General features: G+C 37.4%; 4 protein-coding genes across 8 annotated transcripts in view; 2 read left to right on the forward strand and 2 right to left on the reverse strand.

Annotated features, from left to right (window-relative positions):
• LOC129791658 (eukaryotic translation initiation factor 5B) overlaps positions 1-16,675 on the reverse strand; it is an 87,585-nt gene extending 70,910 nt beyond the window's left edge. Inside the window, exons 1-5 of one of the 3 annotated variants that reach the window (XM_055829921.1) lie at positions 16,498-16,675; positions 15,820-16,369; positions 15,714-15,750; positions 13,643-15,641; positions 13,446-13,578 (exon numbers count right to left, since the gene is read on the reverse strand). In XM_055829921.1, the coding sequence (XP_055685896.1) occupies positions 13,446-13,578; positions 13,643-15,641; positions 15,714-15,750; positions 15,820-16,369; positions 16,498-16,547 (2,769 nt within the window). In that variant the 5' untranslated portion in view covers positions 16,548-16,675. Of the gene's footprint in view, positions 1-13,445; positions 13,579-13,642; positions 15,751-15,819; positions 16,370-16,497 lie in introns of all 3 variants that reach the window. The other 2 variants (XM_055829922.1, XM_055829920.1) reach the window with 2 other exon arrangements.
• Positions 16,676-16,713: 38 nt separating this feature from the next.
• On the forward strand, positions 16,714-21,246 carry LOC129791671 (protein saal1). 3 transcript variants are annotated; one of them, XM_055829947.1, is made up of 3 exons: positions 16,714-16,948; positions 17,010-18,224; positions 19,892-19,997. In XM_055829947.1, the coding sequence occupies exons 1-2, from the start codon at positions 16,828-16,830 to the stop codon at positions 18,215-18,217; spliced, it is 1,329 nt and encodes a 442-aa protein (XP_055685922.1). In that variant the 5' UTR covers positions 16,714-16,827; the 3' UTR covers positions 18,218-18,224; positions 19,892-19,997. The 3 variants fall into 3 exon arrangements, 2 of the variants coding, with proteins under 2 accessions (XP_055685922.1, XP_055685921.1); XR_008750736.1 differs by having other exon boundaries at positions 16,748-16,948; positions 17,010-18,267; XM_055829946.1 differs by having other exon boundaries at positions 16,740-16,948; positions 17,010-21,246.
• On the reverse strand, positions 20,146-21,146 carry LOC129791676 (uncharacterized). Its single transcript, XM_055829958.1, has one exon. The coding sequence runs from the start codon at positions 21,144-21,146 to the stop codon at positions 20,187-20,189; it is 960 nt and encodes a 319-aa protein (XP_055685933.1). The 3' UTR covers positions 20,146-20,186.
• Positions 21,247-21,275: 29 nt separating the features above from the next.
• Positions 21,276-25,514, forward strand: LOC129791659 (HEAT repeat-containing protein 6). The gene is made up of 3 exons (XM_055829923.1): positions 21,276-21,522; positions 21,642-23,006; positions 23,655-25,514. Exons 1-3 carry the CDS (start codon positions 21,364-21,366, stop codon positions 25,452-25,454), a joined length of 3,324 nt encoding a protein of 1,107 aa, XP_055685898.1. The 5' UTR covers positions 21,276-21,363; the 3' UTR covers positions 25,455-25,514.
• The last annotated feature ends 204 nt before the right edge of the window (positions 25,515-25,718 follow it).

The following is a 25,718-nucleotide window of genomic DNA, read 5'->3' on the forward strand; positions in this document are numbered from 1 at the left end:
AACTCTCTTCGGAGTTTTGTGCAAATTTAAGAAAAACCTATTTCTAGAGCTTTCAGAGCTTCATTATGCCATTCTCTAGGGTAAAAAAAAATAGAATCCAAAAAAAGCTCCTGAACATTCCAAAAAAAATGTGATAAAAAAAAAACAAATTAAACATTTAAATTAATTGAAAATTCTTAATACTGCCTCAAAAGTATTGACTTTTTCGCAAAATAAGAAAATTCTTGCCGTGAAATGAGCTCAATAGACCTCTTGATACACTCAAAGAAGTATATATTGACTACTTTAGAACACAAAAATAATGTTTAAAATGAAACTGATGGCCCCTACAACATATCAAAATTTCAGCCCTCTAGCTATAATAGCGGCTGAGATATAGCGAAAACAAAATTTTGAGGTTATTCAAAATGGCGGACGGGGGGTGGGGGGGTGGATTTGACCTCATAATCGGATGTCTTCCGGTCGATATTTAAACTTTGCCGTTTACCGCAAGTCTCTATTTATCACCGTTCTCTTGCAATTTAGCGTTAGGTTTCGGCCGGCCGGACGGACGGACGGACGGACGGACGGCCGGAAAATTTTTTTTTGGCGCATACGTTTTTTGGAATGTGGGGACCCTAATTCGTGCTCATCCCAAGTTTGAGCCCGATCTGTCGACTTTCGATTTTGCTCGGTACACAAAAGCTGTGTCTGAAAGAAACACAGCTAAAATATTTAATTATAAACTTTATGCTCTGTATAAAAAATTTTGTGTAATTTTCCTCTATAAGTCGACTAAGTCGTTGAGTCGTCGTCGACTTATGCTCGACTGACTAACTCGACTTAGTCGTCGAAGTCGATGCAAACTTTGCATCAAGTCGTCGTCGACGAAAAGTCCATCGACTTCGGTCTCTACTTTGGAGGTCTTACTGTGAAGACTTTAAGATTTTTTGAAATTTTCCTATCAACAGGAAAAAATTTGTTGACATGTATTCATTTTTTTGATATTAAGTCATAAAGAGAGCCTAAAATTTTTTTGCTAAAAATGTATTTTATAGCATCCGAGACTATAAAGTAAAAAGATAATTTTTCCACTTTATAAATATTCTTCTTTTAAAATACATTCTGTCAAATGAACTCTTATTTACCACCTTATTCTTTTGCAGAATTATCCTCCAGAACACAAAAAAATATAACTTTTAAGTAAGAAAAAGTCAAGTTTATAGCACCGCAGACAACAAAATCAAAGAATTTTCTTTGCAGTTCTTGAATATTCTTCTTCTAGAAAACATTCAGCAAAAAAAAACTTGTTTCCCCTCTTTTTCTTTTTAAGGATGTCCCAAGACACAAAAGCAGTGAAAATGTTATGAATCTGAGAAACAGACCATATTATAGCACCTCAGACAAGTTTGCTATAAAAGCATTTTTGGTCATTTTATTTTGGGAAAATTATTTCTTCACAAATGAATTAGAAAATTTTAATAATAAATCAAAAGCATCAATTCCAGCCCTTAATAAAGAGTTAACACATAAGTCGAAAGCTATGGAAAACTTAGAATATTTTCCTGAAGAGATTTTCAGCCCAAATACCACTGAGAATATTTTATTTCTCCAAATCATTTTACGAAAAAATAGAGAAAATACTAATAAGTTTTTCTTTGTTTCTCAGAAAGCTTCTTTTTAGGACCACAAATTACGACTTTTCTGCGTGACTCTACTGTAATTTAACAAGAAAATTCTACAATATCGACCTTCGTAATTTGATTGACGAGAAATTCGCAAATTTTTCCCCTCCCACCTACTCCATGAAAGCCCATTCACAAAATTCCACGAAACTCTCACGAAAGTGTCGTTAAGTGCTAATTGCACTTGTTACACAATTTCTCCCCTAGCTCTGCTGTCTATTTTACTCTCTTTTTCAAATTCTCCTTTCAGCTAATCACACCCATAACACATCCAATTAGTGCAGAAAAAAATACATATATAACAATTCCCCGCTTGGCGGACAATTGAAAAGGAAAAGAAATTGACCTCATTCACACAATTAGCAATTTAATACATCATAATTAATTTTACTTTTTTTTTAAATTTTTATTAAATTGTCTCATAGGCGTGGAGAGTTCATAAGAGAAGAAAAAAAGCAAAAACACTTCGCATATTGCATGATTGAATTTTCTTGCGAAATAATCTCTTAAACTTTAATGCTGAAAGTAGTTTTTGTTGCACGTTTTAAAAATACTTTTCATGCTTTTTAGTGGAAAAAAAATAAAGCATAAAACTGGAAAATCAATTAGATTTTTGTTGTGCAAGGTCAGTAAATTTTGTGTGTGTAGATCAGGGAATAAATAAATTAAATTTTAAACATTTTTGTGACACCGAAAAAAATGTTTTGTTGAAATTCTTTTTTTTTTTAATTTTAATTCTTTAATTTTTCTGTAAGTTCCTCATTGGCTCTGAACAGACGGAGATGAATTTCGGTTGACGTCTTCGCGAGTAGCATTTTTTTTTGACACTTAGGGGAGGTTTTTTCGCGCCAACATAACCTCAAAGTTATTTTTTCTGCAAAAAAAGTGAGAATTGTGGGAAAAATGCATTGAGGGGCTTCTCTTATCCTCTTAATTCATTTTTCAGCCAAAAATTCGCACAATTCGGATTTTTTGTCACAAAATGTGCATTGAGGTTATGTTAGGTGGAGGATTTTCCCCGTGCGCAAAATATGCCTCATTCAACTGAAGTTTTAAGCGAGATAAATTTTCCCCCCGGGCAAAAAACTCAAAATTAATTTTTATGTTAATAAAAAACATTAATAGGTAACCCCTTGAGAGTTTTACATTGCATTTTTTACCTTACATAACCTCAATTCAAATTTTGTGACAAAAAATCAGAATTTTGCGGTTTTTCCGCTGGAAAATGAATGAGGAGAATAAGGGAAGCCTCTCTTGGGGAATTGCTTGCATTTTTTCCCGTTATTCACACTTTATTGCACAAAAAGTAATCTAGCTTTGAGGTTATGTTGGCGTGAAAAATCCTCCAGCCAACCAAAATTCACCTCCATCTATTCAGAGTCATAAAATTAAATTTTTCCAACTTTATAATTTAGTATTTTTTCTTGTTCGTGACAGAGTGAGAGAGATTTCATCTTGAAAGTCAAATAATGTGTTATTTCCCGAATTACCTTTGCAGACTTTTGAGAAAGAAAAAAATGGAGGCGTTTAACGGGACGCCTCAGAGACTTTCAAATGATCTCAATCAGCGATAAAAAGCCAACGCACAGGTATAGAGAAAATATTACCTATCAACCTTCAATTCACAAATCCATCCATATTTTGTGCACCTGCAATAATTCAATCAATCCCAGCGCCATGAATTTAGCTCTCTTCTCTTTCGCGCGTACATTTACGCCAAATTAACAAATTACTCAAGATTTTATCTTATGGCGGACATGGAGGTGAAGGTACGAAGAAAACGCCACACTTTGTACATTTTTTTTGTAGTAGATAGAGAGAGAGCTTGATGACCTGAGGGGGCGTCAATGTGGGGAGATTGACAAGAACGGAGACTTTTAGAGCGCGGGGGTGGACGCAATGGGGGCCCATTGGGTGCAAGGAAAATAAAAAAAAAAACAAACCAATAAGCACGATAGACCCCACGTTCATTGGCATGTTACACAGACATTGATAAATCAATGAATGTCCAACAGATTCTCTCCACATGATTACAACTCATTTAACGAGGAGGAAGGGGGTTATGGTGGGTGCACGGAAAAGAGAAAGGAGACTTTCGTGAATGGAGGAAGGTGAAATGGACATAGAGTGATGAATTTGAAAGGAAAAAAACAAACGGTGGCAGTTTGAAGAAATTTGTTGTTTTTGCGATAGAAAATACACGCGGGGCACTATCAAAGTTATCAATGTTTCAATTCACAAGCATTTCATATCGAACATCCAATGAAATGTCAAAGTGGGTAAACCTACGGAACATTTGAGAGCATTTTGATTCTTCTGGAGACGCTTAAAAGTCGTTGTGATTTGAAATGAATTAAAATTTGCATTTAGTGCGCCATCTCGTGAGAATTTTAATGGTGTTTTAGTTACCTGTTATATTTTTACACATATTTTGACAGTTCTTTTTTTGAATAGTTTTCCGTTAGATCTTCTAAAAGAGTCCTTATGCATGAAGTATCAATGAAAAATACATTGAGATGGGTTTGTTTCATAAAATTTTTAACGTTCGTAAATTAATTCTAAAAATATCCCAAATTCTGGATAATTTTTTGGCTATTATCTTGGTTTTGTTGTAATTTTATTTTCATCAAGAAGTCACATAACAGAAAGACAACTACCGCCATCTATGCGTGAACACAATTCACCCATTTTGACTTAATTTCAACAAAAATTGTTCAGCAAATGTGCGACATCTGTTGCCATTTTCATACGTTCCCTGCGAGAAATTCAATTAAATAAAGAAAGTGTTCGGCCAAAGCGGAAATTGCAAATAAATCCACAACTGTGAGATCAATAAACTGATAGTAAATCACAGAAGTGCTAATTTAGCTCTATATCGTGCAATTGGTTTTTTCTTCATAATACATTTTCCTTCAACACAAATACATTCACATAAAACCCGATAACAGTGCCCAAAGGCACTTGACTTTGCTTGTAAACAGATTTTTTCCCTCCCACTTTTCTGTGCGTATGCCCACAATTCATTGAGAAAAACGAGCCTTCAAAAGCTTTTTCTTTTTCTTAGCAAATTTTTCAATTTTTTCTTCGACGTGTTTGGGGACACACGCAAGAGATGATTGCGTGGTGAATGGAGGGCATCATACAACGCATAAAAAGCATAATTTCCATCCCCCCAAATACCGCTGGACGCCCAAGCAAAAAATGAGGTAGACACGAGGAAAATTAAGCACGTGCCAAAAGTCTATTAAATCTATAAAGTGGAATAATATCTTTATTCGCCAAACCCACGAATTTTTCCCACTCATCACGATGAAAATGAAATTTTATGCCACGAAATACGATACGGTGTAATTTTTCTTTCCCCTCCCGTCTTTTATTCTATGGATTTTTCACTTAAAACAATTTTTATATCAACAGAAACAAATTATTCTGGGGCAAAAAAGCAGAAATAAGTTTATTCTTAGAATTCTTTTTTAATTATAATGTTCGTCATATGAATTCCGTTATATTTTGAAGCGAATTATCTTTCTATTCTGTCATCAAAATTCTGTAAAAATATTGAATTCTGCTGATATAAAAATTCTGTAAGCAAATGATTCAATAGTGTGAAAAGAATTTTTTTCTGATGAAAAATTAATTGATTCTGTCAAAAGATTATCAGATTCCTGTATTCCTTTCAGCACAAAAATTTATTCTGTTACAAAAGCTACAAATTCTGTAAGCGAATGCTGCCATTTTGTTAGATATTTATGAAATTCTCACGAATCTATTTGCAAACTTATTCTCTGTGGCCAGAGAATTTTTGTTTTATTCCTAATGCTCAAAATAAATTATTCTGAAAGAAAATAATTCAATTCTTTCAGTAAACAATTTTAAATCTATCAGAGAATTTTTAGATTCTGTTGGCGAATATTTCTATTCCGTTAGCAAAATTTTTAAATTCAGTAAGCAAAAAAAAATTCCTTTTATCAGAAGTATTCGATTCTGTCAGAAAATGTGTCTATTCCCACAGCAAAAATTAATATTCTGTTTAAAAAATGTATATAATTCTGTCAGCGTTTTGTCACCAAAAACACAACCGAAAAATTTTAAATTCTGTAAGCAAATAATTATTTCTATTGAAATATTTATTCTGCCAGCAATTTATATTGAGGTAGAAAAAATTCTGTAAGCAAAACAATTTATTATATTATCTAATTTAAAAATTCTATAAGCAAATTAATCGATTTTACAATCAAAATCTCATTTTATTAAAAATTTAGAGTTGTCAGCAAAAGAAATCTGTTGTCAGCAAAAAAACAACTAAAAAAATTTAAATTCTGTAAGCAAATAATTATTTCTATTGCAATATTTATTCTGTCAGCAATTTATATTGAGGTAGAAAAAATTCTGTAAGCAAAACAATTTATTCTATTATCTAATTTAAAAATTCTATAAGCAAATTAATCGATTTTACAATCAAAATCTCATTTTATTAAAAATTTAGAGTTGTCAGCAAAAGAAATCTGTTGTCAGCAAAAAAACAACTAAAAAAATTTAAATTCCGTAAGCAAAATTATTAACTTGTATTACCAAATAATAATGTTTTACTACAAAATTTAAATTCTGTAAGCAAATAATTATTTGTATTGGAATATATTCTGTCAGCAATCTATATTGAGGTAGAAAAAATTCTGTAAGCAAATTAATCGATTTTACTATCAAAAAACTCATTTTATTAAGAATTTAGAGTTGTCAGCAAAAGAAATCTGTTTTGTCAGCAAATAAATCATTTCAGTTATCAAATAATTTTAGTCTGCTGTAAACAAATAACTTGTAGCAAAATATGTTATTCTCCTAATAATTATACTTTACTGGTAAACTACTAAAAAAAAACTCAGAAAAAAATGAAATTTAAAAAATCTGACAAGGAAAAATATATATTCAAAATTTTTAATAAAAAAAAAACGTTAGAATCATTTTTTTTTCGTACAGCAGCTCCTCATCAACTAAACAACTTTTTCTCTGCAAAAAAATCATCATGAAAGCACTCCATTAGGCGCCATTGCAATTAACATTAATTAATTAGAACATTTGGCACATTAAGCAATTAAAATCAATAAGAGAAATTAGAAAAATGAAAGAATTCCCAAAACACTGTGAGCAAAAAAAACTGCCAAGAGCTGAGAATTTAATTATTTAAATTCTTGGAGAATTTTGAGAGAGAAATATTTTAAAAATAAATAAATTAAACATGTGGAATTAATGGTTTTTCATGAGGAGAGTTTGCATAGAGTTTTCTGTTGGAGAATTGAAAGAAATATAAAAAAAAGTGCATTTGAGAGACAATTTTATGCCATTGCATCCACACACTAATCCATAATGCTCTTGCAGCTCGTTTAGCTGGGTGAAGCCAACACCTGGCCCATAGAGGCTATACGGGCGATAATATTACAAATTTATAGCTTAAAGTCCTTGGACTGAAAAAATTGCTCAACACTATGCGGGAGGGGGTAAAAAAAAACAGCTCTCTGCAACATAGAGCTCAACATGCTGTGCCCATAGCATAGAGGAGAATGTCTCATCCACGAGAGACTCTGCTGAACTATATTGTTGCTATATAGTTTTGCTCATCACTTTATCATATATATAGGTACACAACAACAGCACGCAACGCTCACATAAACGTGGCGACACGTAAGAAAAACCATTGAGTATCGTCGCCCATGAATGAATGAAGCAACATAGCGGTGGTATCGTATGAATTGAAAACAGCCACACAACCCATGTAGCCATGTGAATGAAGGAAAATCAATATTTTGCTGCTTGCTCACCACTCTTACCGTCTCCATGGTGCTAATGCCATAGAGAAAATTGCAAAGCGAGTGAAATTTTTTTTTGCACTCTCCCCATTACATTATTTAATACATAATGTGATTTTATGTATTTGCCATCCCACTCTCAATGCAATTTACAGCTCTAAAGTGCATGTCCATTGCATTTCAAATTGCAACAGCCATCAAATTTAACTTCCAATGCACACACACATACGTACAACCCACAATCAAAACATTATATTTAAAGAAAAAAAAAACCTTCAGGTGAGAGATCACAGAGAGAGAGAAAATATTAAAGAAATTTCAACATTTCCCATTTAAAAAAAAAATCCTGTGAGATTTGCAATTATTTACTTTAGAAAGATGCAAAACGTTAGACTTGCTACACTCAGAGAAATAAAACTGAAAATTTTCTTGCTGAAACACATTTTGATAGAATTTAGTACAAGTACTAAATTACAAAGTAATGTATTGGGATTTATCTTAAAGAAAGTTACAAACAAACACTCAGAGAAATAAAGTTTAAAGTGTGCTTGCTAAAACACATTCTGATAGAATTTAGTACAAGTACTAAATTGCGAAGTAATGTATCGGGATTTATTAAAGAGAAAGTAAAAAAAAACATTCAGAGAAATAAAACTGAAAATTTGTTTGCTGAAACACATTCTGATAGAATTTAGTACAAGTACTAAATTACAAAGTAATGCATCGGGATTTATCGCGGAGAAAGTAAAAAAACGTCTATTAGAGAAAAATATATTTTATTTTTTTTTATTTATTTCTTGTACTAAATTCTGTACTTCATTTGAAATTTTGGGAACAAAGTACCAAATAAATCATTTATGTACATATGTACCTACTTAGAAAGTTTTAAAAAGGATAATGTTGAACAATTCATTCACAACAATTTTATTTATAAATTTTAGGCTTTGTACTAAAATCTGACAGTTTATGTTATAAAACTGAAATGATTTTTCTTAAATTACTATTTCTCAAATTGTGAATAAAAAGATTTTAGTGTTAAGCACAGAGCTCTAGATTTAGGCAATTTTTAGTACAAGAAAATTATTCTAAGATTTCTTTTTAAATTAATTCATAATTTCCGCTTCAAAACTATTAATTTTGGTAAAAATTTTCCTTGGAAGTAGAATTCTATTTAAAAACCATCAATGTGAATCAAATTTAGAACACTACAGGTAGGTACTAAACAAAGAAGTTTTGAAAATACATATCTAATAAGATTTACTTTCCAGTAGTGTCTAAAAATATATTTTTCAGTTTGTGAATGAAAAAAAATGTTAGTACAATAATATTTCTATTCTGTCATTTTTTTTAGTACAGTTATAAAGTTTAATTGCACTAAATCAATCCTAAAGAAAATGATTTTCAGATTCAAACCAAACAATAAAAAACACAGTCAATAGTGAAAGTAAAACATTCTAAAAAAAATTGAGACATATTTTATTAGTACTGAAGTATCAAAATTTTATTAGATTTTATACCAAAAATTTCTGAATGTAAAAAATTAAACAAAAATGTAAAAAAAACTTCCTTATAGTGAAATCTAAGTTAATAAATTCTTCAACAACTTAAACACTGTTACTTTTATTTTTAGTACAGAGTTCTTACACAGTTTTTTTTTCAATTGTAAAAAAATATTTTTCTGTGTGTAAAAAATCATCTTTTCAGGTATTTATGTGCATTGTTTGTGCAATAATTTGCCCTTTAAGCCTTTAAGAAGATTTCCCGGAGTACTTCCTTCAACTCAATTGCACTTGAAGAGAGTTAGAAAATCCCCTTTGAAGGCACAAAACGTCTCAAGAAAAAAATCAAAATCCCTCCAAAATGAAGGTATTTTGCAAAGTCAAACATCGGAAATCACTTTAGATGCTGAAGCGACGAAGGATTTGAAGGGAGCTTCAGTTTTAAAAAAAAATCCTACGACTGATTTTCTCCGTAAACAGGAAGTTTTAAGAGGGTCCTTCTGAATGTTTTGAGTGAACCCATAGCCCATAAAATTCCACACCCTCCTGACCAATTTGTGCCGTTTTTTTTTTAGCAAATAACATTCCTCTCAAGGGTTCCCGCGTGCAACAATTGAATCCCAAGAACTCCAAACGAATGGAGGGTTGAAATAAGAAAGGAAGATGAGATGATGAAAAAAAAAGAACTTAAGGATCTCTTTGCATTTTGTCCCCTCTACTTCTCTTCTTCTCCACACCTCCTCCTACCCTGTCGTCGGCAAGATTAACCAGATTACCCCATGGAACGTTGGATGTAATACAAAAAGTGGAAGCAGATGGATGCGAGATCGCCTCTTGTCACGTTGACAAACGGAAGAAAATTGAGATTAACAAGAAGCCGCCTTTTAATTTCTACAACCTCCTCTTGAGAGCATGAAAACATCCGACCGTGCAATTAGTTTCTATATACACTACCCGTCAAAAGTTTCCGGGCAAGCAAAAATGGCGTATTTTTGAAGGCAAATTTCAAGTGGCTGTATCTCCTGCTGTGGTTAACCGATTTTCAAAAATCGACACCGATTTTCAAAAATCGACCAGTTTTGGAAAGGTACATTTCTCACCTTTTTAAAACTGGTAAATTTTTCAAAATCGGTCAACCCGTTATTTCTTGGCAGCCATTTTGGTAAACCTAGGCAAAAGTATTTTTTTCACAATTTTACAAATTTTCACTTTGACCTTTTGCAACTCGGCCGCTAGTACACCGATTTTGATGAATAGATAGTCGTTGGAAAGGTAATTTGATTCCCTTTCCAAATCTGATAAATTTTTGAAAATCAGTCAAGCGGTTCAGTCGTGACAGCCATTCTAGTGAACCATAGTGAAAAAATGCACTTTAGAGTATATCTCAGCTTGTGGTTGACCGATTTGAACAAACTCGGATTCAAATGGTAGCTAATCATGTCCTCTAACTTTAAAAGAAAATTCATCCCGATCCGTCGCGTGGTTCTTTTTTAATGTTTTTTTTAGTGATACCCTTATGTTACAAATAGGGTACCCTAACTTCAGGCGCTGACCATTTAATTTTTATAAGTTACACATGGTCCAAATTTCATCAAAATTAAAAGCAGACATTATCACCTAACTTTTAAAAAAAAATTCACTCAAATCCGTCAAGGGGTTCTCCTTGGCCCTTGCCTTCAAAAATACGCCATTTTTGCTTGCCCGGAAACTTTTGACGGGTAGTGTAACTTTGCCTTCTTATTCTTTTTTTTCTCTCTCTCTCTCTCCTTTTTGCATCCTCCACAACTGGCAGAGAGCATCGAGACAAGCGAGAAGTTTGAAGAAGAAAACTTTAGCACTTCCCGTGTGCGAAAAAAAAGAACAAACACTTCCTCACGTGAGTTATTTATGCTAATTTCCTCTCTGTAATGTCCAATCATAATCACCTCATTGAGTGTGAGTGATCTCTCAATGTGAATCTCCCTCCTCATCCATCCCTCTGGGGCAATTAAGATCGGAAGAATAAACACGATCGAGAGGAAATTAGTTTACTCATTTACAGGCCTTTCCTCACTTGATTATTGAATTAATGTTCCGCTCCTCTCTCAAGCAGACTGAGAATTTAATACTATCAATATAAATCTCTGTTAAGCAATCTCCGGTGTTCTAGAGAAGCTCTGAAGATATTTATCAAAAAAGAAAAATGTTAAAATTAATTTAAAATCTTGATTAAATCTTTGAAAGTGATCTAATCAAATCATTTAGTCTAAGAAGATGCAAAATTCATTTGCCTTTCATTTGCAACCGATTTTATCAAAATCCGTTCGATAGAAGTGGAGAAAAGTGAGAATTTGTGATAAAAGAGATGTTAAATGAAAATTCAATATGGTGTCCAACAGAGTGGAATTGGGGGATTTTAAATATAAATATTTTTCTAATCATCAGTTAAAAAAAACTGATTTTGCAGCTTCAGAGAAAAAAAAACTCCTAACAGCATAAAGCAGAGTCGGATTGAGAATTTTTCTTGAGAAAAATAAATTGAAATCTCTTAAATTAAAATCATTTAAAATAGAGCGTAAGTTTGTAAGTTAACAATTTGAGAAAACTTAATGAAAAATTAGGAACGTCAAAAAACTAAAGCGAAATATTGCTTACAGAGAATGATTTACGAATTAATCTTAATTTTACTCGATTTAACTCACTCAAAAAGAAATCAATCTCTTAATTTAAAAAAAATTTGTTGTAAAGGTTTGAGAAAAACAATGTAGGTATGTAATTTTTCCCAATTTTTCAATTGACACGTATTCTCCATTGGCAGTAATTCCATTCTATTTTAATTTCGTAAGATTTGTTCTACTTTTTTAATCTCTTAATTTAAGAATTAAATTAATTCTGTGTGATTTTTTCTATTTTTTTAAGAAATCTCTAAATTTTAGAATTCATCTTGATTCTTACTAAATCAATCAAATCAATTCTTCTTCTTTCTTCTTTTTCTAAAATTAAGAGATTTAAATAAAATAGAACAAAGCGTACGAAATTAAGATAAAATCTTTAATTAAGTATTTTTTAACTCCTTGAATCTTATGACAGTACGAATTCAGTACGATTTGTTCTATTTTTAAAAAAAAAAATAAATCTCTTAACTTTAGAATTCATCTTAATACCGTACGATTTGTTCTATTTTTTTTAAAAGAAATCCATTTATTTAAATAATTTATATTAATTCCGTAAGAGTGTTTGATTTTTTTTTTAAAAGGAAATCTCTCAATTTAAAAACATTCTAAACATCGCGCTCAGGCAATAAAAGACTGTAAAGTAATTTATCTTATTCTTCTTAATTTTACCTGATTTTACGTTCCATTTACTTCGCAAATTTAAAAATCTCTTAAATTAAAATTCTTTACAATATTGCGTTGTCACCGATTTGAGAGAAAAAAATATCTCTCAGCCGTATCAATCTTATTCCAAATTAAAAAAAATCAATCTCTTAATCAATCATAGAAGATTTCAGAATAATTTACTCCAATTTAATCTATTTTTTTCAATTTCTTTTTCAAATAAGAAATCTTTTAAATATAAGAAATCTCTTAAATTAAAATTCATCACAATACTGCGTTCAGTCACCGACTTAAGAGAAAAAAATATCTCTTAACGGTATCAACCTTATTCCAAATTTAAAAAAAAAAGATCTCTTAATCAATTGTAGAAGATTCGTAGAAGTCTTTTAAATATAAGAAATCTCTTAAATTAAAATTCATCACAATACTGCGTTCAGTCACCGACTTAAGAGAAAAAAATATCTCTTAACGGTATCAACCTTATTCCAAATTAAAAAAAAAAAGATCTCTTAATCAATTGTAGAAGATTCGTAGAAGTCTTTTAAATATAAGAAATCTCTTAAATTAAAATTCTTTACAATACTGCGTTCAGTCACCGATTTAAGAGAAAAAAATATCTCTTAATCAATTGTAGAAGATTCGTAGAAGTCTTTTAAATATAAGAAATCTCTTAAATTAAAATTCATCACAATACTGCGTTCAGTCACCGACTTAAGAGAAAAAATATCTCTTAACGGTATCAACCTTATTCCAAATTAAAAAAAAAAGATCTCTTAATCAATTGTAGAAGATTCGTAAAAGTCTTTTAAATATAAGAAATCTCTTAAATTAAAATTCATCACAATACTGCGTTCAGTCACCGACTTAAGAGAAAAAATATCTCTTAACGGTATCAACCTTATTCCAAATTTATAAAAAAAAGATCTCTTAATCAATTGTAGAAGATTCGTAGAAGTCTTTTAAATATAAGAAATCTCTTAAATTAAAATTCTTTACAATACTGCGTTCAGTCACCGATTTAAGAGAAAAAAATATCTCTTAATCAATTGTAGAAGATTCGTAGAAGTCTTTTAAATATAAGAAATCTCTTAAATTAAAATGTTTCGAAATATTGCGCAAAATGATCAATTTAACGATAAAATTTGTATGGAAAAAGTCACTCACCGGTATTTTGGACGTTCTCAGGAATTCCAGGAGAGCTTCTAATGATCCCAGCGTCGACGCCTGAACATAGACACCGCGTTCACTCAATTTAATACTGCTCAGGGCGGATTTCAGCTCCTTGGCCACTTCCTCTCTGCAAAAGGAAAAATTCATTAGAAATTTGTCGTCCGGAAGGAAGTTCCGGGAAGACCACTCACTTGAGAATCTCCACCTCATCTGGCTTCTGTGCCACTTGCAAATTGAGTCCGGCAATTGCCTTTTCCAGCTCCTTGGCGGCAATTTTGACTCCCTGCGCCGCCACAATCTCCTTGTACTCAATGTAGGCATTCTTCACGCGTAGCTCCTTCAGCGGCTGCGGCATCAGCAGGGAACGGATTTGCGTGACAATGGGACCCTCAGTGCCGGCGAGAATCATTGTCTGCCCCTCACGGAGCTTCCCATTGATGAGGATGGCATCAATGGTGGTCCCAAGACCGGGAATAGCTTTGACTTCCAGCACAGTTGCTTGGAGATCTTCGCTGTACATGAGACGCCGCGTCAGGAGGTTCTGGCAGGATTCCACGATGAGATAGAGGAGATTCCCCATGCCCTCGCCCGTGATGGCACTCGTGGGCACGAGGGAGACGTAACTCTTGACATCGGGATTGTCATAGAAGAGCGCCGCATTGAGTCCCTGCTCGGCAAATTGCGTGATGACCTCCTTGACGCGCGTGTGGAACTCCATCTGCGTGTTCTCGGGCTGCCCCTTGATCACATCGCGCACATCCTTGCGCCCCATTGTGCCCCAATCGTACAGCCGGTCGATTTTATTGAGGGCAACAATGAAGGGAGTCTTCCGGGTCTTGAGGAGGTTGAGCGATTCAATTGTTTGCGGCTCAAGGCCGTGCATGATGTCCACAACGAGGATGGCGATATCACAGAGGGATGAACCACGACTCCGGAGATTGCTGAATGATTCGTGCCCGGGGGTGTCGATGATAAGGAGCCCCGGGAGCTTGTAATCCAGCTCCTGCGCCCCCTTCACGAAACGCGTTTGTTCCTTGATGGCATCAATGGGGACATTTGTGGCGCCAATTTGCTGCGTAATCCCCCCAGCTTCGCTATCCTGCACATGCGTCCGTCGCAGCTTATCCAGAATCTTTGTCTTCCCCGTATCTACGTGCCCCAGGACACACACAACAGCTGCCCGGAGATTCTCCTGCGTTCTCTTCTTCTCCGCCTCCACGCGTCGCTTCTCAATCCTCGCACGTGCCTTCTCACGCTTCCGCTCTGCATCAGTCCGATGATCATCCGGATCGGATTCACTCTCACTCTCACTCTCCTCCTCTTCGGACTCCTCCTCACTCTCTGACTCCTCCGAAGCTTCCTGCGCGGGCTTTTCCTGTGCCTTCACCTCTTCCGATTCATCCTCCGACGATGTAGCATCCCAGGCATCCTTCACAGTATCCTTCTCTTCCTTCTCCGTCTGTTCCTGCACATCGGGCTTCTCATCCGGCGATGACTCCTTCTTCTCCTCCACATCTGCACCCATTTGATCCTTCTTCTTTGTCCGCACACGCGTTCCCAGCCGCGGGGCTTTCTTCCCGGCTTCCGGAACTTCCACCCCTTGTGCCTTGAGTGCTTCCAACATTGCCTGCGCACGTGCCTTCTCCTGCTTCTGCTTCAGCGTAAGGAGTTTCCCCTCAGCCTTGAGACGCTCCTTGCGTTCCTTCTCCTTTTGCTTCTTCTTCTCCTTGCGCTCCTGCTCAAGCTGAATCTGCTCCTGTCGCTGCCGTTCCGCCTCCTCGAGAATCCTTATCCTTTCCTCCTCCTCACGCTTCATGCGCTCCTCCTCCTCCTTCAGCTTCTTCAAACGTTCCTGCATTGCCGCCACGAGATGCTTCCCCGGGCCTTTCTTTCCCTTTTCATCTTTTCCCTTCTCCCCATCGGCTTTCTCCGCCTTCTCGGGCTTTTCCCTCTTCTCCTTGCGCTTCTTCTTCTTCTCCTCCTTCTTCTCATCCTCATTCTCCGCCCCAGGGGCTTCCTCCGTGTCTTCCTGCGGCGGTACCTCCTGTGGCACTTCCTGCGGCAATTTCTCCTCATCCTGCCCTGTTTTTAGCTTCGCCGCAGCTGCTTCACGCTTCTGTCGTTCCTTCTTTTCCTTCTTCTTCTGCGCCGCCGTCTTGACCGTACTCAATTCCTCCTCGACGTCATTATCTGCTTTGAAGTCATCATCAAGTAATTCATCAACTTGCTTCGAGAAACTCTGCTTATGTTCACGACCTTTACCTGCAAACTTCTTCTTCCTTTCCGCCTGAGAATCCCCCTGAAATGCATCCGGAAGGGAAAATTAATAACTTTTCCCGGATTATTTCCTTTCCCGGCGCAGTCTTACCGCATCAGCAGCTGCTTCGGATGACCCAGCCGACTTCCCGCCAGCATATTCAATTTGCAATTCAGCCAGGAGCTTCTCAATGTCCTCCTCGTCGTCCTCATTGCGCTTCTTCTTGGACTTTTTGCTCTTCTTCCCACCCTGTGGCTCCTTTGGTACATCCTCCTCCACACTATCCTGCCTCTTGGTATCCTTACCCTTCTTCTTCGGCTTCGGTGCCACGTCCTCTTCCTCACTCATCCTCCCATCGCTGTCCACGTCATTGTCCGAATCAACGTTTAGCAGTGCAAAGCCCCCCTTTTTGCCCTTTTTCCCCCGTCCTGGCGCAATGACAGCCACCTCCTCGTCATCCTCGGAATCCCCCTTCTTCCCCTTACTCTTCTCCTCACCCTTTGGCGGTGCCTTCGTGCCGTCTTCATCCCCATCCTCATCTTCATCCCTCTTCGGTGCCTTCTTCTTCTCCTTCTTCACCTTCCGCGCCTTCGCCGTGGACACATCCTCAGCATCAGACCCAGCTGCTGCAGTATCCTTCGCCACGTCTACATCACTATCCCTGGGAACACACAACATGCGGGCAGGAGGTTAACATCAGGGCAGAGAAGTGAAAGTTTGCGGACGTGCCCCACAAAAAATTGGCAGAAATGCATTTGAGTAAAATAAATTTTGGCTTCTCATACTCACATCTCCTCATCTTTGGCCACGTCCCGCTTCCCACGTCTTGCCTTCACCATTTTGCACTAATTTTATTCACTAAAACTACGTAAAAACGGGAATTTTGCCAATTTTAGCACGAAAATGTGTTTCAAAATCTTCTTTGAGGTTGACAACTCTGCAAAAAAAAATTGCACATAACCTCAAACTTTGCAATGTTTTTGTTTTGCAGGAAAAGTGTCGGTTTTTTTTTTCAAAAGTGAGGTTAGGTTACCTAGAAAAACCGAAAAAACCTCAAATTCGTGAAAATTTTACAAAAACCCCCGGAAAAGGAAAAGAGTCTTCCTTCAGTAATCAATAATGAACTCCGAAGGATCTCCCCACCAGCAAAATTACAATCCCTCCAGTGAAGAATGTGAAATAGACCAGGAAAAACTCAGAGGGGATGCAATTGGTGATTCCCTGTATAGTGAAAGATTCGGTGAGGATTTTCCCCAGCAAGGAAGTATAAAAACATAAAAAAAAACTTTATTTCCTTTCAGTCCTTTCAACACTTATAAAATTAACAAAATTCGAGGAGAATGAGGAGCTTAGTGAGGAATTTGAGAAGGATTTGTGCATCCTGTGGGACATGACGATAGATAGGGATGTAATCCGATTGCTGCTGACGCACAATGTCCTCGAATTGTTCACACAAATCATCCAGAGCACCACTGATGATCGCCTAACTGAGATCCTCGTGGGGATCATTGGGAATATGTGTAGTCTACCGGAAACACGTACAGAACTCTGTGACAATCGTCATGTAATTGCTCCCATCCTCGAATTGATCTCATCCGTTGATCCTCCGACCCTTGTGCAGCTAATGCGCTTCCTCCATGCATGTCTTGTGTTTGAAAATACCGGTGATGAGGGGTCGTGGTTTGAGCATTTCTGCACCATTGAGGGATTCATGGATAAATTCGCGGGTATCCTGTCCAATTCCATCAACCGGAGCCTCCTCTTCACATCCTTCGAAGCTCTCAATGCAATTGCATCAAAATTCGCAATGGTTGAATTCCAACCGGGTGTCACGACACAGTTGAAGGATGTTCTCCTTCGTCCAAATCTCATTGCCAGCATCATCGAAGCATTCCAGCAGCTAATGCCTGAAACACAGAATGGCATTGAAATGCTCGATCTCACGGATCGCAAGAAGAAAATCATTAATCTCTTCCTGGACATTAATGTTATCCTGTCGCAGTACGAGGAAGCATCCAGGATGTGCTACAGTGCAGCCATGACGGATATGCACGATTGCCTGGCGGCTATCCTTGCACCCTACTGCCATGAAGTGAATCTCCTGCCACCAACTGCAAATGAACAGGGAGTCATTGAGAATGTAACGGACGTCCTGACAGCCCTACCGAATCCCTTCCCAGCCAAATGCATCGCACAGATGATCACAATATGGGATTTAGTGGAGAAATATCACGAAAAGACTGCAAAGGATGACCCGGAAGCCACTGAATGGTCTTCCCCACGAGAAGAGATCAATGCTGAGGATATCTCAACAACTATTCTTGACTTTCTTTCGCGCATTGTTGCAGCTAATGTCGATCAGGAAGCCTTCGAGAAGGCTCTTGTGGATATCCCAAGGAGTACAGCAGTCAGTTTGCATGAGAAACTACAAACAGAAGGACAAGATCTTGACACTGAGGCTATTTGCGAGAAATTTCAACTCTTCCTGGCGAAAGGAAGTGAAAATTAATCTCAGTGTGAGAAAAAACAACGAAAACCGTCTTCTTACAAAAAGCTTTGGTTAGGCCTTAATTAGGCCAAGAAAATTAATATGTTTTCTAACCTCAACCTCAAAATAATTAAAATGACACGTGTAGTCCCAATTTTTTCAGGAACGGCTCAGAATTTGATTCTGATTGATTTCCCGTTGAAATTGGGGTATTACAGGTTGAACTCTCTGAGCATTTTCACATTTTCATTTTCGCCATACAATTTTCTAAGAATTTGAATTTAGGTTGACAAATTTAATAAGGGGCCTTCAATGTAGGATTGTGCAATTATGCGGTTGTGCAAAAGTCCAAAAGGAACCTCAAATTCACGCGATAATAAATACGCGATGGAGCATACTTATTTTTTAAATTTTTTTTTTTTAATCACAAATAATTAACAGTTTTTTATAAGGTTTTTAAAGTTATTTTAATTTTTTTAATAAAAAAAATATAAAAAATTTAAAGTATTTTTAAAAAACTATTCTTTTAAATTAAAAATTTTAAAAATTGTAATTCTTTTTAAAGTTCTTTTCATTTTTTTATTTTAATTTTTTTTTAATTAAAAATTTTTTTTTTCTAATTATGTGTTACAAAAAAATTATAAATTATTATTAAAAAAGTTTTTTATAGAAATTATTTTTCACAAATAATTCTTTTTTAAGTGTGTAGCGCCTTCGCAGAAAAAAACATCACTTTTTAATAAATTTTTTTTTATGAAAATAAATACGCGCTTGAGGTTACTTTTCTCATTAAAAATCTTTGCTAAAGTATAGTTTTTATTATTTTTAATAAAAAAAAATACATTTTCTAGTGCGTAGCTCCTTTACAAAAGGAAACTGAACTAGTTTTTTTTACAATAGTTTTTTTTTTAATAAATCTTTTCAAGTGTGAGCGTCTTTGTAAATATAAAACTACTTCTTTTATTAGTATTTTTTTACAAAATGGCGGCTTTTATTTCATAGAAAAGATCTTGGCATTTTATGTTCACAAGAAATGGTTTAAATTATTTTAAATATTGCAGAAAGTTGTAGAGTTTTGTAAAACCTACCAATTAAGGCAAAATCGAACAAGCAGAACAGAAGATATGGTTCTTAGAACTTTTCAAATTCAGGAATTTTTCAAATGGTTATAAATGACTTGACTATGATGTATTGTCGATTTATGCCTTATTTTGAAGTAATTTTTTGGTCTTAATTCGTACAGAACGCACAAATTGTGCAAATAGAAGAAAAGTTATTTTTGCAACTTTTAAGGCAAAAAATGTAAGATTTTGTTCTTACAAAAGATTTTTCAAGGTTAGGATATCATTCTCAACCCATCTGGATGCATAGACCCACCCGCGAAAAGTGTTGAATTTGAGGTTCCTTTTCGACTTTTGCACAACCGCATAACTGCACAATCCTACATTGAAGGCCCCTTATTAAATTTGTCAACCTAAATTTATTTTTATGACCACCCGTGGCGCTACTTGTTCAATTTTATTCAAATTCTCGGAAAAACATATGGGAAAATAAATCGGGGAAAGTGCTCATTTCCCTCAACCTGTATGACCCCAATTTCAACGGGAAATTGATCAGGATCAAATTTAAGGCCGATCCCGAAAAAAATTGGATCTACATGTATCCTAGTTTAATTATTTCGATGTTAAAAACCAGATCCGCTGCACTAAATCATCGCCCAGGACTCACTTGGTCAGTTCTCACACTCACCGGAGGAGAATTTGGAAAGAATAAACAAAAATTGCACAATTGGATCAAAGGATCCAAACTTGTTTCAATGTCCCTAAATCCTTGTTATCCTGCCCACTTGAATTTTCTGCCATATTTCACCTCAATCTTCATCAAATATCATACTTGGACTGACCTCTGAAGGAAGAATCAGAATCACAACCCGTAAGTGAAATCCTCGATTACCCCTCGATATATTTATTTAAAAGAACAAAACTCCGTCTCAGAGAGTTGCAGTCTTCTTGCCAACTTCCAGTTCCAGCAAATACCGCAAAATATTCATTTTTGCAATAGCACGCTGTTCCGGAAGTAGTTTTCGGAGTGGCTCCAGGAGGGAGAGAGCAAAATACTTATCATCCTCCTGTCCCGAGGATTCATCTGATTGAATTTCAATTACTTCAATACTGGATCGACTTGAAGGGGCTGCAGGGAGAGCTTCCGTGCGCTCATTTTCCTCCCACGTGATGACATCTTGTGCAGGAAGTGGTGAAGATGCCTCTGCTGGACTTTCGTGAGGCTGTATCCTCGTGCATCTGGAATGGATTTGTTTCCTCGGAGATTTTGGCGCCACTGCTGGTGATTCCTGACGGAGCTTGTGGAAGGGTTTTGTCCTCACGTAGGTTTTTATGAGATTGCTAACTGCTTCAATTTGCTGATCAGCTTCTGGTGTATCCACATCAGAGACCTCCAAGGGAGATGTGGTGGCTTCATTGAAATTCCCCTCAAAGTCATCCAGTTCAATTTCCTCGAGAAAGACAATTTGTGGCGAAACAGGTGAGACAACAGCAATGGGAACTTGATTCTTCGCTGAATCCTCATCAGCAGCGTCCTTTTCATCATACGAAATTTCATCCGGAAGCTCCTGGGATAGTGGATCCTGCTCAGGATCTTCACCATTTCTCAGGAATTCAGCTGCAAGTTCTCTGTCATAGGGCGTGGGAATAGCTTCCCGGCGGAGGATTGTACGATTAAATTGACATTTCTTCTGAACGTCCCGGAAGTGATGCTCACAGAAGAGCCTCCGGATGTTTTTATTCTTCTTGTACTCATTCATGAGGTGCTTATTCCCGGAATTTGCAATCCACAGCGTACGACGCTTTTCATCTTTGGGTAAATTGAAGAATGTTACCCGTGAACAGGGCTGGTAAATATTGTCGCATCCTTCATAGCAACACCTTGACATTTTCTCTCTATTTTTTTTTAGTTTTCTTTCAAAATCCCTGAATTGATGAAGAATTGAAAAAACAAATCACAATTTTCCTTGAGAAAAATCTAAACAAAAATTTCACTTTTTGAGGTTATGGAGAAGATTTGACAACTTTTTGACAGATGGAAATTTTGCTTTGATTTTTTTGGGGAGAAAAACACAAAAATTCAGTAAATAAATTAATTTCCAAGCAATGGAGAGTGAAAGAAAGGAATTTTCCGATCTCTGTACGCAATTTTTGTTCCTTAATCACTATGACGAGGCCGCGGGAGTGTCAATTATTGAATTAAATCTCGTCCTGAATGAATTAAATGCCATTTGCTTTCGACATCAACAGATTGCAGATTCAAAAGTAAATTAATTTTACGTCCCTAAAGTCCTTAGAAAGCGTAGAGAAAGAAAAGAATTGTTAGGTTAAGGATCATGGTCAAAAGGACGCTAAGTTAGAGTTTTTTTTTTTTATTTTTACAGTATGCTGGCGCATTGATGGCAGCCTTCCCTAAAATTCCCATCAAGGAGGATACCCTGGTGGTAAAGGCGTGCTGCCTCATGGTATCCCTGGTGAAGAAGCAAAATATCCGTATCCCTCCACACATTGCAAATGCCAACATTGTCTGGCTCCTGAGATGTCTGGAAGGGAATTTTCATGCTGTGATCCATGAGGCTGTTAAAGCCTTCAGTGCTCTCCTGCTGAACAATGTCAACACACTGGAGATTCCCTATGAGAGATTCTTCTCAGGGGATCGAGGGCTCTTCACGAAGCTCCTCAAGAATCCCAAAATAGTCAATAATCCGGATGTGAAGTATGAAAAGAACAGTGAAGAGGAGATTTTTCTCTCAACCCTCACCTGTGTGGACACAATCCTTTCGGGTTACGCGGAAGTGGAAGCTGTGACAAAGATTCCCAATGAATATATAACAAATATCGGGGAAATTATTCTCCGGAATATCTACAGGTGGGAGCTTGTGACACTTGGGGAGGTGAACTACGCCACCTTCATCTACCGCAGTCTCAACATTCTCAAAATCCTCACTGACCTGCAAGAAATGTGGATCGTGGAGAATCTCGGGGAGATCTTGGGAGCTGCCAGGGCGTTCACAATGACGGGATATGTGGATGGGGATTGGATGAAGCCACGAAGGGTAGCACCATCGCAGCAAATCCTCGTAGAGCCCCAGAATCAGACCACGAGCAAAGGAGGGAAGGTAATCCGGGCCAAAAAAGGGAAGAAGCTCTCAAAATCAAGTCAAAAGTCAGGCAAAAAGAACAAAAATCCCAAAAATGAGGATCACAGTCAATTCATCAAGCCCTATTCGTACGAGAGCACCATAGAGAATGCCTTTGGGGATTCCTCAGAGGAACAGGCAGCCTTCCAGACGAGTGAATCCGAACTCTCTGACTCTGGTGGCGGCAAAATGAGTCACGATCTTCGGCAGAAGAAGTATCGCGTGCGATTGGCAGCCATTCAACTTATTGGCGCCCTGGCCAAAGCTGTCGATCGGAAGACAATGTTCGGCTTCTGGCACTGCCTCTTTGCACCAAATGATACCGAACAGGTGGCTTCGGTGACGCTGGATGGATGTATTTTACATGATCCAAGCCATCGGTGCCGCATTGCAGCTCTCCAGACAATTTCCTACCTCCTCCATGACGCCAAAAAGTTCCTCTATCAAGCTGAAAGCGTCGACCGGGAATCGGCGTCCTTCACCCCATTCTCCGTGGCTCTCGGGAAGATGGTTGTGCAGCTGTATCAGGCTCTCCTTCAAGCACTCAACACGGAATCCCTGACGCCGCTTATTGTGCAAATTCTCAAATGCTTCAATATCCTCATTCCGGTAAGTTGAAGTTCCTTGCTTTTGTTTCTGTTCTGACGATTCCGGGATGTTTATATTGGAGATTGAGTGATACTCTGGGAGAAGGACCCGTAAGATCGTCCTTTTTGCAAGGCGCTCTTGGGCGCAAGCACCTCTATACGTGATCAGAGTTCTCTTGAGCTATTTATATAATTTTGTACATTGGTTTTTGGGCCCCACTGAGTGGGGGAAATTGCTTACTACTAAATTGGATTAGTGCTGCAAGGTGCAAAGGAAATACAAAAGACACAAAGCTTGTTTCACTTTATTACTGATATTGGATCGTATTCAGCGACCAAGAAATTCTGGAAATTTCATTGGTTTTTTAGTTAACTTTACTCAATATAATTTTCTACTTTTTCGTTACTTTTTCAACTGTCAAGATGGCTTCTCTTATGTTTCTCCTACGTTTCAATTATCTCAAACAATCTCCTATAAAACTAGCTAGAAACATTATTTCATGAAGCATAAACCATTATTTTATTGAAATTTAAAATTTAACGGAATTTTCAGTTTAATTTTTCTTGAAAATAAACTAGAACCCTAAAGAACGCCGTTCATTAGAAATTTTGCAAAATTATTCACTAAAATAATGATTAAAACGTTTAATAATAATAAAAAATGTTCCAGGCAACACCTTTCCATCGCCTTAAATCGGGAATAATTACAAAACTAGTTGAGAAAATTCGAAAGTTGATCCATCACTGGGACGCCACTGTTAAACTACACGCATTCCGTGTTATGGGCTACATTATTTCCATCACAGACATCACACCGGAGATCATGACGTGTATTGGGGTCGAACGATTAACTGTACGTACGGAAAACATTCACCGGAAGTACTTGGAGGATGTTGGCAATGAGGAGGATTACGATGAGAGTGTTGAAGTTGAGGCGGATGCGGAGGAAGCAACGGAGCAGGAAGACAGTGTGAACGAACTGGGGGAGAAGAGAATGGCTTGGATCCTCGAGGATTTGCTTAGTTGCATTTCGGCGGGAAAAGAGCGACAGAGGGCGCCACAGGTGTTGGAAATTCACACGGAATGCTTAACATTGTTGGCTGCCATGTCTGCTCACATTGGAATAATGCTTGGGCACTTGAAGCCCATTGCGCAAGCCATAAGGGCGGGATTAGAGAGTGATGCTTCGGCAATTGTGGTCAATTCGGCGAAAGCTCTGGATTTTATTGCTCACTCCATCACGCAGTATTTTCTCAATGCGTCCACGGTGAAGGCAACAGGGGAACTGGAGGATGCTCTGATGCTGTGGACGGTAACCCTTCCGGCTGTTACGGAACACCTTCAGGGTACAGTGACAAATGTTAAGGTTATCTGCTGTGATGCTCTGTCCAATATTGGTGGGCATGTGTACGAGAAGCTCCCAAGGGACAAACAATTCCTCATCCTTTCCCTCCTGCACGGCAATACGAGTAACAATGAGACAATCGTGAGGGCATCAGCATGCCGGGCGCTTAGCGTTCTTGCGCAATTCCCCTCGCTACGGGATGATTTGGTCTTCTTGGAGAATACCGCAGAAATGGTGACAGATCTCATACCGATGGGTGATGAGTTGAGTCGCATGAAGGCTGCCTGGGCACTTGGGAACATCACAGATATTCATCATCTCAAATCCGACAGTCCATTTGATCGGCTACGCGACGATCTGCTCGAGAAGATGCTGCGAACGACTGTTGCTGCGTGCGATGATCAGTACAAGGTGCGATGCAATATTGTGCGTGCCATTGGGAATCTCCTCTATCTCATTCGAGAGGATCTACTGGTGCAGGAATCGTGGCAGGAGCTGGTGGGGAAGGTGATTGAGTGCCTCGTTGTCAATGCGCGCGATGTGAAATTCATGAAAGTCCGCTGGAATGCCTGCTACGCCATGGGGAATATGATGCGCAACATATGCTTCTACACTGAAGCAGCTCAGCGGCGACTCAACTGGCAGACACTGATCTTTCCGGCACTATGTGAGCTTGTCGTCAACAATCCCAACTTCAAGGTGCGCATCAATGCAACAGTTGCCCTGGCCAGTGTCCCCCAACGGGATGGTTATGGGCAGCATTTTGCATCCATTTGGTCAGCACTGATCCTCGCACTGGAACATGCAGTTAATCTGACGGATTTCAACGAGTACAAGCACAGGGATAACCTAATGGACCAACTCTGCCTAACCCTGGCGCATTTTATCATTTGCACCCAAACTACGGACTTGGTGGCCATGCAGCAAGAGCTTCTGCCACATGTTGAGGTTACCAGAGAAAATTGGTCAAGGGTGGCAAATAGGATTCTCCCAGAACGTGCAACGCCTCTCCTCCTGGCCGCACAGAAGTTGAAGAATTTCGCAGAGGAGAAGCTGACGCCAGATCAGCAGCTTGCATCCAATTTCCTGGCTTCCTGCTTCATCTCACCCGTTGAGTATGCCTGAAATGCCTTAAAAATCTGCCCAAAATCAAGAAGAATCAATAAATTATCAAACATTGAAGGACTCGTGAGATTTTATTTATCCTCAAAAAGAAATTCTAGAAAAAAAAGTGAGAAAACGGACAAAATTTGAATTGAAAAATTTTCCGTTTGAATTTCACGAAATTCCAAGAAATTCGCGAAAAAAATCTTCTGTCTCTTTCTCTCAGTGTAACAATGCATCTCATTCTTCTCCATTACAAAAATATATCTGTACTCTTCTAATAGA

This window comes from Lutzomyia longipalpis, chromosome 3 (genome assembly GCF_024334085.1).
Source record: "Lutzomyia longipalpis isolate SR_M1_2022 chromosome 3, ASM2433408v1".
Lineage (NCBI taxonomy): Eukaryota > Metazoa > Arthropoda > Insecta > Diptera > Psychodidae > Lutzomyia > Lutzomyia longipalpis.